Source organism: Enhydra lutris, unplaced genomic scaffold, assembly GCF_002288905.1.
Source record: "Enhydra lutris kenyoni isolate GAN:26980312 unplaced genomic scaffold, ASM228890v2 scaffoldscaffold15, whole genome shotgun sequence".
NCBI lineage: Eukaryota > Metazoa > Chordata > Mammalia > Carnivora > Mustelidae > Enhydra > Enhydra lutris.
The window spans coordinates 2,959,463-2,974,266 of NW_019154099.1; the positions used below are offsets into that span (position 1 = coordinate 2,959,463).

General features: G+C 36.1%; 1 protein-coding gene across 3 annotated transcripts in view; it reads right to left on the reverse strand.

Moving 5' to 3' along the window:
* LOC111146964 (fibronectin type III domain containing 3A) overlaps positions 1–14,804 on the reverse strand; it is a 181,007-nt gene that overhangs the window by 26,252 nt on the left and 139,951 nt on the right. For all 3 annotated transcript variants that reach the window (XM_022502738.1, XM_022502739.1, XM_022502740.1), the window contains 4 exons: positions 7,460–7,513; positions 4,163–4,287; positions 3,615–3,789; positions 2,046–2,132 (listed from right to left, as the gene is read on the reverse strand). In XM_022502738.1, coding sequence (XP_022358446.1) covers positions 2,046–2,132; positions 3,615–3,789; positions 4,163–4,287; positions 7,460–7,513 — 441 coding nt within the window. The remainder of the gene's footprint in view (positions 1–2,045; positions 2,133–3,614; positions 3,790–4,162; positions 4,288–7,459; positions 7,514–14,804) is intronic.

Genomic DNA, 14,804 nt, shown 5'->3' on the forward strand with positions numbered 1-14,804 from the left:
ATGCTTAAAAATTTTCTAAGGTTCTCAAGGGATAAAATTTATCTTTGCTTTTTAATAGTGAAAACAATTTACAGTAGCTTCTATCATTTATTTGAAATGATTTTATTAAACAAGTACTGAGAAGAAAATTCCAATGTTGAATGTATCAACTAATAAGCATCCTGTTGTATTTTTAGAAAAACTTGGGCACAAAAATGTAGGCTGGCTTATATTAATTGGTATATTGACTAATTCAAGCACTGTCTCCAAGAAATAGCAATGTATATCCCTGATCAAGTCAGAGTTAAAAATACCCAGAGAATGGATGCTATACTATGAAAGAAAGAATTTCTGGAATCTCCACAGTACATGAATTTTCAAAGCTTGCTAGCGCTTCAAGTGAGCAAGAATGATACATATAGTTTCCATGCCTCAAGCAAGCAATAAATGACATGTAGAGTCTGTCTGCTTTACACCAGAAATAATTCAGTGTAAAGGCCAACAGGTGAGCTAAACAAGGCAAGTATCTCTGCTGGGGGATAGGTGGGTTGGCTGGAGGCAGCAGCATTTGCCTAGTAGGGACTCAAGCACCCCGTATAGAACTTTATGGGAGGGGGAGGAATTTGTTCCACAAACTAAATATAATGGACATAACTGGGGCAAAGTTTCTTTCTGATGATGAAGGGAGCTAGAAATAAGAAAAAGGAGAAAACCAGAATTAACCTGTAGTATTGGATTAAGATTGGAGGTACGTGTGTAAACTCTGGTTTAAAAAAAATAGATATGGAGAAATACAGATGTAAATGTGTTTGTGCATATAAATTTTGTATGTGCACATACACATATATAGCTTATAGCTCTGTCCATTGAGAGGGTGTCCAGGAGTAGCAAAACTGTTATAGCAATAAGTATACTTACTTCCTAGATTTTGGCTTATAAATACCATTGTCTATTGAAAGGACCCAAGTGCTTTGAGAAACAAAACAATCTCAAGGCTGAAGAAGGGAAAGTACAAGATGAGACTGGAATATCATGTGCCAGAAAGGAAAGGTTTCAAAGAATGATGCGGGGCACACTTCAAAAGGATCTGAAAGCCAGCCTGAAGGGGTTCCTAAATCTCAAACAATTTGAGTCTCACAACTGACAATCATAGTAACAAAAATAACCCACTCAGTAAACAGGAATCCATGAGTTCATATTAATATAAATGAGAAAAGAAAGCTTTTCTTTATAGTATAATGCCAAATAATAAATGTAGAAGGCATAATAAAATTGAAAAATTTTATTTTTATTCTATTTATTTTAGTTGCCACTTGGCAACTATTGATCAGTAATAATGGACTCAGGCAAGAATTATCAATGGATGTTAAAACTAGTACATGAAAGTCTGACAAAAACCAAGATGTTTACATAGTATTTAGAAAATGCTATTATTAGAAAGAGAAAAGGAAAACCTTACAGTGAAGAAACATGGTAAAAATAACCTTCATCAAGTGAACACCAATAATGAGACAAAATGAAATTATGTATCGCTTGATATAATGTACTTAGAAAATAAAAGCATTACTTTTTCAGATATTGCTAACAAAAAAGCACATTCTGAATGTGTTTAACAACATCCACATTTTAGAAGATGTTTGCTCACGTTATACAAATAAAAGTTCCATAAAACATTAAAATTGATTTGAATTTAAATATATATAGTTTGACAATGTTACATAGTAAGAAAGCAGTAATGCTCATTAGAAAAGTCAAAACTATTTTAACTTTTTATGTTTTTTTGAGTGCAGTGACTGACCATGAGTGGGGAGAGGCAGAGGGAGAGTGAGAATCCTAAGTAGGCTCCACATCCAGTGCAAGGAGCCTGATGTGGGGCTTGATCTCACAATCCCGTTATCATGACCTGAGCCAAAATCAAGATTTGGATGCCCAACTGACTGAGCCACCCAGGCTCCCCAAGCCTGAAACTATTTTAGATTTAAAACCAAGGAGTGAGGTGTATACTTAGCTTTAAGACAACAGGAACAACAAGAACGACAAATTTTATATGGGCTTTCAAAGCTTACCTTAAATTTATACTTTGTACTACGTCTGAGATTCTTTACTGTGTAAGCAAGATCTTCTCCATCATATTTAGGCTTAAAACCATATCCCTGGAAAGTGAAAATAAGCCTTTCTTAGATGTCTAACAGCAGAAATATGGGGAATAACAAACATGTAAAAAGACCCAGGTCTTCTTCATCTTCTACTGTGTAAAAGGTGATTAATGCTCTCTTAAGTGTAATACTCACCTTGATACTTCTATCTTGAATGGACAGATCCAAAAATGCTAATGAATGTTTGTAGGGGGATGGAGAACTCCTCCATAAATATAGTAACCAAGAGAAGATCTTTGTGTTGAAGGTAAAGTCAGTCAATGGTAACATCACCATCAGTAAGCGTATCTCTAAAACTAACAGACTTTCCTACACAGATGTTCTAAGAGCTAAACAGAGTTATAACCATTTGACATACTTAACTTGCCCTGTGATTAAGTAAATAGATAAATGGTTGGCTGTGCTGGCAGGAAGGCATGTCACTTAGGTATTGGATTGCTATTTATAGCTCCAGGGACAATGCCTCACTACTTTCCCATTGTTATTTTTAAAAGTTGATATATAATTCACATACTATAAAATTCCCACTTAAAGTATGGAATTCAATCATTTATAGTGTATTCACTATACAATTATCATTGAATCCTAATTCTACAATGAAGCCTGTACTTTACTTTTTGGTTAGCAGTCACTTCCCCTCTTTTCTCATCCACTAATATACTTTCTAATAAACTAATATACTTTCTGTGTATTCATGTTCATTCATGTCATGACTAATTCCGTTCCTTTATATGGTTCAATGATACTCCATTGTATGGATATATCACACTTTGTTTATCCATACAACAATTAATGGACATCTGGGTTGTTTCCACTTTTTGGGTATTATGAATAATGCTATGAACACTCATATACAAATTTCTGTATAAACATGTGTTTTCAAGTTCTCTTGGGTATATAGCTGGGAGTGGACCAATGTATTTTTCACTCAAATTGCTTTAAAGTAGCCCTGAAAAGCTATGAAACTATGTAGAACTAATAGAAGACACCCTAACTCATGTTAGCTACGTTATAGCTCATAGAAGACAAGCCGCTGGAAACCTGATTCTGGTGGCACTATATAATGTCATGTGATGCTCTTCATATCTTCTGTGGTACTTGGGAAAGCAGTGTATGAACACAGCTGGAAAAGGAGGACATATTATTTCCTTATTTTTTAGAGCTGCTTAGGCTGAAAGGCTGTGGTGATCTTCCCCCTCTTTATTTTCCCTAAAACATATATATTTAAAAATGCAGTCTATGCTGTTCCTAGGCACAAATATATACAAACAAACGTAAAAAAACAAAACTCCCTCCCACACATCAGGAAAAGACAAGACTTAGTTCTTCCTCATTCCCAATTCCTCCTAAATAATAACCAACACCAAGGACTCAAGGATCTGGGAAAGGATCTAACTGCTGTGGCACTATTTACTTATAAGGATTGATGTTACCTGAAATAGGTTTTAAACACTACTTAAAATACATATTTATACTTACTGAAGTTTCTTCCTCCATCTCTAAAATGTAAGAAATTCCTTCATCTGATGGTGTTCCTGAGGGCTTACTCCATTGTAAGGATAACCAAGTAACACCAGCCTTAGTTAATACAGGACTTGCTGGCATGGAAGGGGCACAGCCTGAAGTGTAATATAAGACTTCTTCACTAAAACCACTGTTGAAACAAATCGTTTTTAAGAATGAATGAAAAAGAATTGTTTTTATAGCTAAAGAATTCAATTTGATAAGTGACATTTTCTGAAAATGACAATTTTTGATAACTAATTATAATCCAAATAATGTGTCTTGGAGTTGATAATATTTTCATGGTTACCAGATCAGAACCTAAAAGTGTATTTACTAATACACTTTTAAAACTGTAGTTTCTGTAACTAACATCTTCTCTTACAGCTTTTGCTATGATAGTTAATATCTTTACTATACCAACATAAACTAAAGCAGAATTTTTAGTGGATAATTTGGATTCTGCATAATTTATATTAAGTGAAGTTGACTAAATAATATATTTGCATTAAAATGTATCTTACCTTGTGCCATACTCATTTTTGGCTGACAGTCTAAATTTACAACCCATTGCTGGTGACAGTTTAGTAATTTTAAATTGCTTCTGTAAGCCCATATAACATTGACAAAATTCTCCATTTCCTTTTCCCTAAAAAAAATTGGCTGATTATTATATATCATGTACATTACTGTAAAAAGATAAATCCACAAAATTCCTGCTTGATGAATGACGACATATGAGCTGGTATATATTAAAAGTCATTTTGTTACATGAATCATGGATCTCAAGAGAAAGTAGAGATAACCTACATCTTTTAAATAGTACTTACTGTTCATTAAATGCAGAATTTACCAACTAGAAAGTAGGTATCTCTGTATCTACCTTCTTGAACTAAGTACCCTGTTTTAACTGATGCTAAATGTCTGGGTTTAGTAAAAGAAATTCTTTCCATGTATGGACCCCACAATCTCTATGGGGGGACTGGTAGTAGCAGAAATAGGGTGATCTTTGATATACACAACTAGCAGTGTTCTCAACCTATGAAAAGTTCTACACAGTTTTAAGGTCCCTAAGTGATTTCCAAACGTCCACCTTAACAGCTGCTAACATTCTATAAAATAGATTCTGGAAACACAACTGCCTAGGTTTAACAGTAACAGAATATAAGCAGAGAGAAAAACCCGATTATAGGCAAAGAGAATGGGAGAGAGAAAAGTCTACAGCTCAAGACAACTAAAGAATGTTAGAAGTTTAGGATGCTACATAAAATAGACACGTTTCTTATTCTCCATCCACTCTTCTCTACTGTGTTGGTAGAGGTAAACGGTGGTTTTAAGGTGACTTCTTCAAAGAAAACCTTCAATCTCTATCTGGCTGCTTTACTACACTTTCCTGTTTTAATGGTGTTTACAGTTGATTCTACTGAGTTGTCTAAACAGAAAGTTGTATCATCTCTAAATAATAATAATTTTGCCCCCCAGCCCAACCATTATTTGGCTGTACCTGTACGTTCCAAAACATACTTCATTAACGTTAAGTAAAGGTGGGAATGACTGACAACTTTGACTGTTTCAGCCTTGACTAGAAATGCTTTTATTGTTTAGTGATGGTACTTCATTTAATACAAAAATAACTATCAGATAAGGAATTATCTTCCTTTCCTAATTTAGTTTTAATTAAGTGCTAAATATTATCAAATATCTTTACATAATTTATGAACATATTTTTTTTCTTCTAAATTACTATGATAGATTTCCTAATTCTAATTCTCTTAAAACTTCTGGCATAAAGCCTACTTGTTTGTGCCTCATTACTCTTTTAATATAGGCATACCTTGTTTTATTGCACTTCATTTTACTGTGCTTTGCTGATAGCGTTTTTTACAAAGTTTGGTTTGTGCAACCCTGCATCAAACAGTTCTACTGGTGCCATTTCTTCAACAGCATTTGTTAACTTTGTGACTCTGTGTCATGTTTTGGTAGTTCTTGTAATATTTCAAATTTTTTCATATTATTGCATTTGTTATGGTGATTCATGGAAGAGGCCAACATATTAACATTAACAGGAGTTTGGCAGAAGCAGATTCCAACCCTCATGAATGATTTTGTGGGTTCCAAGACTTCAACAGAGGAAATAACAGCAGATGTGGTGGAAACAGCAAGAGAACTAGAATTAGAAGTGAAGCCTGAAGATGTGACTGAATTGCTACAATCTCATGAGAAAACTTTAGTGGATGAAGAGTTGCTTCTTAAGGATGAGCAAAGAAAGTGGTTTCTTGAGAGGGAATCTACTCCTGGTGAAGATGCTGTGAAGACTATTGAAATGACAACAAAGGATTTAGAATTTTATATAAACTTAGTTGACAGAGTAGCAGCAGGGTTTCGGGGGACTGACTCTGGTTGTGAAAGAAGTTTTAGTGTTGGTAAAATGTTATCAAACAGCTTCGCATGTTACAGAGAAATGGTTCATGAAAGGAAGAGTCAACTGATGGAGCAAACTTCACCGTTGTCTTATTTTTTCAAGAAGTTGCTGAAGGCACCCCAACTTTCAGCAAGCACTACACCCTCATCAGCCTGCAGCCATCAAGATCGAGGTAACACCCTCCACTAGCAAAAAGATTATGACTCATTGGAAGTTCAGATGATGGTTAGCATTTTTAGCAACGAAGTATTTTTTTTAATTTAATTTTTTCAGTGACAACAAAGTATTTTTAAAATAAGGTATGTACTTTTTTTTAAAAAAGATAATGCCATTGTGCCTTTAACAGACTACAAATATTGTGTGGTATATAACTTTTATATGCATTGGGAAACCAAAAAAATTCACGCGGCTTGCTTTGAGATATTTGCTTTATTGTGGTTGGCCGGAACCAAACCTGCAATATCTTCAAGGTATGCCTACATACTGCTGAATTCCCAAATTATCAATGGAATTTCTTCTATACCCTCTGGCCACTCCTCTTAGCTGTGGTATAAGCAGTAGGAAAAGAATGTAATAAATGATAATAAAATGAAGTACTACATGAGTACAACAGAACTCAGTGTGCTTGCTGTGGAAGGCTGAATAACGGCCCACAAAGATATCCAAGTCCTAAAGCGTGGAACCTGTGAATGTTACTCTATTCAGGGACTGTACAGATGTTATTAAGTTAAAGCTCTTGAGATGGAGAGATTATCCTGTATTATCTAGGTGGACCTTAAATGGAATTGCAAATGTCCTTTTTAAAGCGAAAAAGATGTGAAGACAGAAGAGGAAAAAGGCCATGTGATAATGGCAGGAGGGGCAGAAAAGGCTATCTGATGAGGCCATGGGTTCATGGTAATGACAAAGTAATGAAGAGAGCCTCCAGAAGCTGGAAAAGTTAGGAGAATGGATTCTTCTCTAGAGTCCCTAGAAGAAGCATGGCTATAAGTGACATCTTGATTTTGGCCCAGTGAGAGTCATACTGGATTTCTGCCTTCCAGAAATATAGGAGAATGAGTGTGTGTTGTTTTGAACTATCAGGTTTGTAGCAATGTGTTAAAGTAGCCATAGTAAAAAATTATACTTGCTTTTAAGGCTGATGTGAAAAAAAAATTTCCTTCATCAAGGTAATTACCCAAGAGAGAACTTTGAGGGGTTTAAGTCAAAAACAAAAAATAAAACAAAACAAATAGGGAGGTCCAGTCAGTAATGTTTTCTAGGAACACCATTAATTCGCTCATGCACCACACCAAAAGCATTCATAGTGTTTTTAAAGAGGAAAAAACTATTAAATTATTTCTGCTTGAGGATATATACACATAAATTCCCCCTAATTTAAAAGATCCAATTTACTTACCTCATCCCATTCTAAAATAAAGCTTTGGATTTTAGAACCATTGTCACTAGGTGCCTAAAAGAAATACCAAAAAAAAAAAAAAAAAGCACAAATTATTAGAATGTTTGTAAAAGTTACTGTGAGAATCTAATCTGAGGAATCTATTGTGTTGTAGATGTTCTCTGTGGCTTAACTCTGCAAAAATTGCACAGGGAATACAGATATATATGTATTATATAACCCCACAATCCCTTTAACTGCAAGGTAAGAAAACAAAGCAGAGTCTATTCAAGTTTTTCTGAACACTGAACAACTTCCTGTAGCAAGAACCATCTTAACTTTTTAATCCATTTAAAAAATCACTTTGCCTTTTGTCAGAAGGTTTTATCAGCTTTAAGTTCCTAGGATTGACCCTGTCATTTTCATTAAAACTCACTTTACAATCTATAAGTAATACTGTGTGATACACCAGAGAAGGAAAGAATCAGGGAGCTTAGAAGAACTTCAAGAGGTCACACTGTCTGGATCTTTGCTTCTAGATACCATGTGCCCATTACCTAATATTGCTCATTCAACAATCTATTAATCTCCAGTGGTGAAAATTTGTCTCCCTTAACATTTTATTCTAGTATTTAATCACTCTAGAACTCAAGAATTTCAACCTTATTTCTACTTGAATTTTCTACCATTTCAACTTGCTTCCTCTTTATTCTCACTTTAGATGCAGAACAATGGATCACTACTCTCCTTATAATAGCTTCATCCATTTGAAGACAACTGACTCTAAGACTCCTTTTATCAAAATTAAATAATCTTAACTTTTAAAATCGTTCTCCAGAGAATTCCTATAATTCTCTGGACTCTACTTGGTTTTTATATAATATTGCCAACCATATATTTTTAAAAAGATTTTATTTATTTATTTGAGAGAGGGAGTGACAGTGAGTGAGCATGAGTGGGGAAGAAAGGCAGAGGAGAGGGGGGAAGCAGACCCCCCACTGAGCAGGGATCCTGATGTGGGTCTCAGTCCCTGGACTCCAGGATCATGGCCTGAGATGGCAGGTCTGCCTTAAGTGAAGGCAGATGTTTAACTGACTGAGCCACCCAGGCGCCCCCATTGCGAACCATGTTAAGAGCAATCAAGAGTGGTCAACTTTTTAATAAAGAACTTTTTATAACACGGAGGTCCAAATTATTTGTTGGCCATTAACACAGATCTTGTGTTTAAAATTTTTTTAAAATTATAATTTTTAAGTGGTGAACATGACTGGAATTTGCTATGTTAAGTTACAGGTGTGGCAGTTCAAAGTAACTACAGTATGGATGGGGCAGAAAAAGAAACCTTGGGAAATTCAACTCTTACAGAGCAAAGGAAGAGAATCCCAAGGCAGAGAAGATTGCAAATCTCAGCAAGAAGTGTGTGGTATAAAAATATATTTCCCCATGATTAATGCCTCCAGATTGCTCTAGTCTAGCTGCTAAGGTTGCACATTTATTTTCTTTAATTTTTTCTACTTTATTTTGTGAGGCTTTCCAAGTCAAGGAAATGGATTCTCTTCAACTCCCTGAAGAAGCATGGCTATGGTGACACCTTCAACAACCTGCGACCATTTCTCCAAGTTAGAGGGGAAACTATTAGGTGTAAAGTGTTATTAAAGTGTTTTTACCTTATCTCATTTAATCCTCAAACCAACTCTTTGTAGTATTATTATCCAAACTATACAAAAGAGGAAATGGAGGCTTTAAAGAACCCAAATAAGTTGCCCCAGATCACTAAGTCATTAAGAGAACAGAGCTGAATTTACTCAGACACAAAACCAGTGTTCCTACCCAGCAATATTCTAGAAGCTGAGCAACAGGAGGTCTGGTAGGTATTAGTAATTGTAAGAGAGTAGAAGACCAAGTTCAGTTAGCTTTTTATCATCACCATGCACTGGCAACTCTAAACAATGTCAGCTGATTCAATACTTCTCTCAAGCTGCTACCTCACGTGCCACCCATGCCATGATTCTGATGCCATGTTAACCCCCAGATAATATTTTCAGATTGTATGAGGCAACAGAGTCAAAAGATCTGATACTTAAGTCATAAACTACACTAAGCCAGTTTTCTTCAATTTTAACATTACATAGCAACAATAGGTATTATGTTTATTATGTTCCAGGCACTATTCTATGGGCTATATAGGTATTATCTGATAATCCTCCCAACAACTCCAGGTATACAATACTATCCCCAGTACCAGTACAAATGATTCTCTCTTTCCCCAATCGTGCTATTACTATGCACATACAGGTCTATTTCTTGAAGAGTATAAGCCTGGGTAACCTGAGTAGGCAACTAAGAGACCTAGGGGCATAAGGGCACTTTTTACATCTTACGCAGACTTGCTGGGCTACTGTTAAAGACAAATTTCAAAATTCAATGTTATTTTATCTTCAGAATAAATAGCAGTACCCTACTGAAGTCTGAACCTACATGAAAGGCACCAGGCTGCTACCCTAACTGCCCTACCAATAAAATGCTACTCTAAGTGACATGAAATAAAATTAGTCATACTTATCATGAACAAAAATGTATGTATGTACATACTTGTCTGATTTACTTGTGCTAACAGTACTTTTTAACTGTATAAACCATCTAACAAGGGACTAATAAGCCCCAAACAAGTTTTCAGAAAGAAAGCTAGCCCTGAGTTTTGCTCCTGGGGTAAGAGTAGATAATTAAATCAAGACTAGTACTTATTTTCTTAATATAAATCAACAGTTGCTAGGAGGGGTGGTACTCCCTTCTAGGGCATGTTTAGAAATTTTGTTGGGGGTGTTTCTGACCATCACAATAATGGCAGGGGGAGTAAAGGCTGCTTTTTACAAGTGGGGATCAAGGATGCTATCAATTCTGCACAGTGTGGGAAAATCAATACAATGAAGAATTTTTCTCTTTCTCTAGAACTTTTGAATGTCCTCTTGGACATCCATGTAGGTGAAATATATGTTTAAAATTATCAGAGCCTAGAACCCAATTCCATTTTACAAGGTATTTTTTCTATAGTTTTAAGTTACTGGATTTTCCCAAAATGTAACTACTCTGCAATCTGAGAAAGGCTGTATTTCATTTGTTCGGAAATGTACCAAGACCATATATCATTTCAGTAATTCATGTCTCCCAATGACAATGCTGTCTGTGCTATGTGAATTATCGATTCTATCTGTGGTGTCTGTTCATTTCATCATATCTTCTTGTGCAGCTGGGCACAAAAAATTTACACGTTAGCAAATCTATTATTCTATTCTATTATTCTATTAAAATAGAGAGTATTCAATAGAGTATTATAAAGTTATATTATTATAAAATAGAGTATTTAGTGGAATATTCCTTAAAATATTATATATATATATAAATAAAATTAACATATAATGTATTATTAGCCCTAGGGGTACAGGTCTGTAAATCGCCAGGTTTACATACTTCACAGCATTCACCATAGCACATACCCTCCCCAATGTCCATAACCCAACCACCCTCTCCCTACCCACCTCCCCCAAGCAACCCTCAGTTTGTTTTGTGAGATTAAGTCTCTTATGGTTTGTCCTGATCCCATCCTGTTTCCTTTTTTCCTTACCCTCCAAATCCCCCACGTTGCCTCTCAAATTCTTCATATCAGGGAGATCATATAATTGTCTTTCTCTGATTGACCTATTTCACTCAGCATAATACCCTCTAGTTCCATCCATGTCATCACAAATGGCAAGATTTCATTTCTTTTGATGGCTGCACAGTACTCCATTGTATATATATACCACCTCTTCTTTATCCATTCATCTGTTGATGGACATCTAGGTTCTCTCCATAGTTTGGCTACTGTGGACATATAAATTGCTATAAACATTCGGGTGCACATGCCCCTTTGGATCACTACATTTGTATCTTTAGGGTAAATACCCAGTAGTGCAATTGCTGGGTCATAGGGTAGCTCTATTTTTTATTTTTTGAGGAACCTCCATACTGTTTTCCAGAGTGGTTGCACCAGCTTGCATTCCCACCAGTGCAGGAGGGTTCTTCTTTCTCCGCATCCTTGCCAGCATCTGTCATTCCCTGACTTGTTCATTTTAGCCATTCTGACTTGTGTGAGGTGGTATCTCATTGTGGTTCTGATTTGTATTTCCCTGATGCCAACTGGTATGGAGCACCTTTTCATGTGTCTGTTGGCACTCTGGATGTCTTTTTTGCAGAAATGTCTGTTTATGCCCTCTGACCATTCCTTGATTGGATTATTTGTTCTTTGGGTGTTGAGTTTGGTAAGTTCTTTATAGATTTTGGATACTAGTCCCAATAGTTCATTTTTGCCCTTGCTTCCCTTGCCTTTGGCGATGTTTCTAGGAAGTTGCTGCAGCTGAGGTTGAAGAGGTTGCTGTCTGTGTTCTCCTCAGGATTTTGATGGATTCCTTTCTCACATTGAGGTTCTTCATCCATTTGGAGTCTATTTTTGTGTGTGGTGTAAGGGAATGATCCAGTTTTATTTTTCTGCATGTGGCTGTCCAATTTTCCCAACACCACTTGCTGAAGAGACTGTCTTTTTTCCATGGACATTCTTTCCTGCTTTGTCAAAGATTAGTTGACCACAGAGTTGAGGGTTTATTTCTGGGCTCTCTATTCTATTCCACTAATCTATGTGTCTGTTTTTGTGCCAGTACCATACTGTCTTGATGATGACAGCTTTGTAACAGAGCCTGAAGTCTGGAATTGTGATGCCACCAACTTTGGCTTTCTTTTTCAATATTCCTCTGGCTATTCAAGGTCTTTTCTGCTTCCATATACATTTTAGGATTATTTGTTCCATTTCTTTGAAAAAAAAAAATGGATGGGATTTTGTAGGGATTGCATTAAATGTGTAGATTGCTTTAGATAGCATAGACATTTTCACAAGATTTGTTCTGCCAATCCATGAGCATGGAACATTTTTCCATTTCTTTGTGTTGTCCTCAATTTCTTTCATGAGTACTTTATAGTTTTCTGAGTACAGATTCTTTGCCTCTTTGGCTGGGTTTATTCCTAGGTATGTTATAGTTTTGGGTACAACTGTAAATGGGACTGACTCTTTAATTCTCTTTCTTCTGTCTTGTTGTTGGTGTATAGAAACGCAACGGATTTCTGTGCGTGGATTTTATATCCTGACACTTTACTGAATTCCTGTACAAGTTCTAGCAGATTTGGAGTCTTTTGCATTTTCCACGTAAAGTATCATATCATCTGCAGAGTGATAGTTTGACTTCTTCTTTGCTTATTTGGATGCCTTTAATTTCCTTTTGTTGTCTGATTGCTGAGGCTAGGACTTCTAGTACTATGTTGAATAGCAGTGGTGATAATGGACATCCCTGCTGTGTTCCTGACCTTAGCGGAAAAGCTCTCTGTTTTTCTCCACTGAGAATGATATTTGCTGTGGGTTTTTCACAGATGGCTCTGATGATATTGAGGTATGTACCCTCTATCCCTACACTTCGAAGAGTTTTGATCCAGAAAGGATGCTGTACTTTGTCAAATGCTTTTTCAGCAGCTATTGAGAGTATCATATGGTTCTTACTCTTTCTTTTATTAATGTATTGTACCACGTTGATTCATTTGCAGATGTTGAACCAACCTTGCAGCCCAGGGATAAATCCCACTTGGTCATGGTGAATAATCCTTTTAATGTACTGTTGGATCCGACTGGCTAGTATTTTGGTGAGAATTTTTGCATCTGTGCTCATCAAGGATATTGGTCTGTAGTTCTCTTTTTTGATGGGGTCTTTGGTTTTGGGATCAAGGTAATGCTGGCATCATTAAATGAGTTTGGAAGTTTTCCTTCCATTTCTATTTTTGGAAGAGTTTCAGGAGAATAGGAGAACATTCTGGAGAATGTTCCATGTGCACTACAGAAGAATGTCTATTCTGTTGCTTTGGGATAGAATGTTCTGAATATATCTGTGTTGTCCATCTGGTCCAGTGTGCCATTTAAGGCCCTTATTTCCTTGTTGATCTTTTGCTTGGATGATCTATTTCAGTGACGGGGGTGCTAAAGTCCCCTACTATTATTGTATTATTGTCAATACGTTTCTTTGATTTTGTTATTAATAGGTTTATATAGTTGGCTCCTCCAATGTTAGGGGCACAGATATTTAAAATTGTTAGATCTTCTTGTTGGACAGACCCTTTAAGTATGATGTAGTATCCTTCCTCATCTCTTATTATAGTCTTTGGCTTAACATCTAATTTATCTGATATAAGGATTACCACCCCAGCTTTCTTTTGTTGTCCATTAGCATGGTAAATTGTTTTCCACTCCCTCACTTTAAATCTGGAGGTGTCTTTGGGTCTAAAATGAGTTTCTTGTAGACAGCATATTGATGGTTTTTTTTTTTTTTTATCCATTCTGATACCCTGTGTCTTTTGACTGGGACATTTAGCCCATTTACATTCAGGGTAACTATTGAGAAGATATGAATTTAGTGCCATTGTATTGCCCATAAGGTGACTGTTACTACATATCATCTCTGTTCCTTTCTGGTCTACTACTTTTAGGCTCTCTCTTTGCTTAGAGGACCCGTTTCAATATTTCCTGTAGACCTGACTTGGTGTTTACAAATTCTTTTGGTTTTTGTTTGTTCTGGAAGCTTTTTATCTCTCCTTCTATTTTCAATGCTAGCCTCACTGGATATAGTATTCTTGACTGCATGTTTTTCTCATTTAGTGCTCTGAATATATCATGCCAGTTCTTTCTGGCCTGGCAGGTCTCTGTGGATAAGTCTGCTGCCAATCTAGTATTTTTACCATTGTATGTTACAGACTTCTTGTCCCGGGCTGCTTCCAGGATTTTCTCCTTGTCACTAAGACTTGCAAGTTTTACTTTTAGATGACGGGGTGTGGACCTATTCTTATTGATTTTTGAGGGAGTTCTCTGTGCCTCCTGGATTTTGATGCTTCTTCCCTTTGCCATATTACAGAAATCCCCTACTATAATTCACTCCAATATACCTTCTGCCTCCCTCTTTCTTCTTCTTCTGGAATCCCAATTATTCTAGTATTGTTTCGTCTTATGGTATCACTTATCTCTCGATTTTTCCCCTCGTGGTCCAGTAGTTGTTTGTCTCTCTTCTGCTCAGCTTCTTTATTCTCTGTCATTTGGTCTTCTATATCACTAATTCTCTCTTCTGCCTCATTTATCCTAGCAGTAAGAGCCTCCATTTTTTATTCCACCTCATTAATGGCTTTTTTTTTTTAATGTTGTACACGTTTTTTTTTTAATCATTTTTTAAAAATTTATTTTCAGCATAACAGTATTCATTGTTTTTCTTCCACACCCAGTGCTCCATGCAGTCCGTGCCCTCTC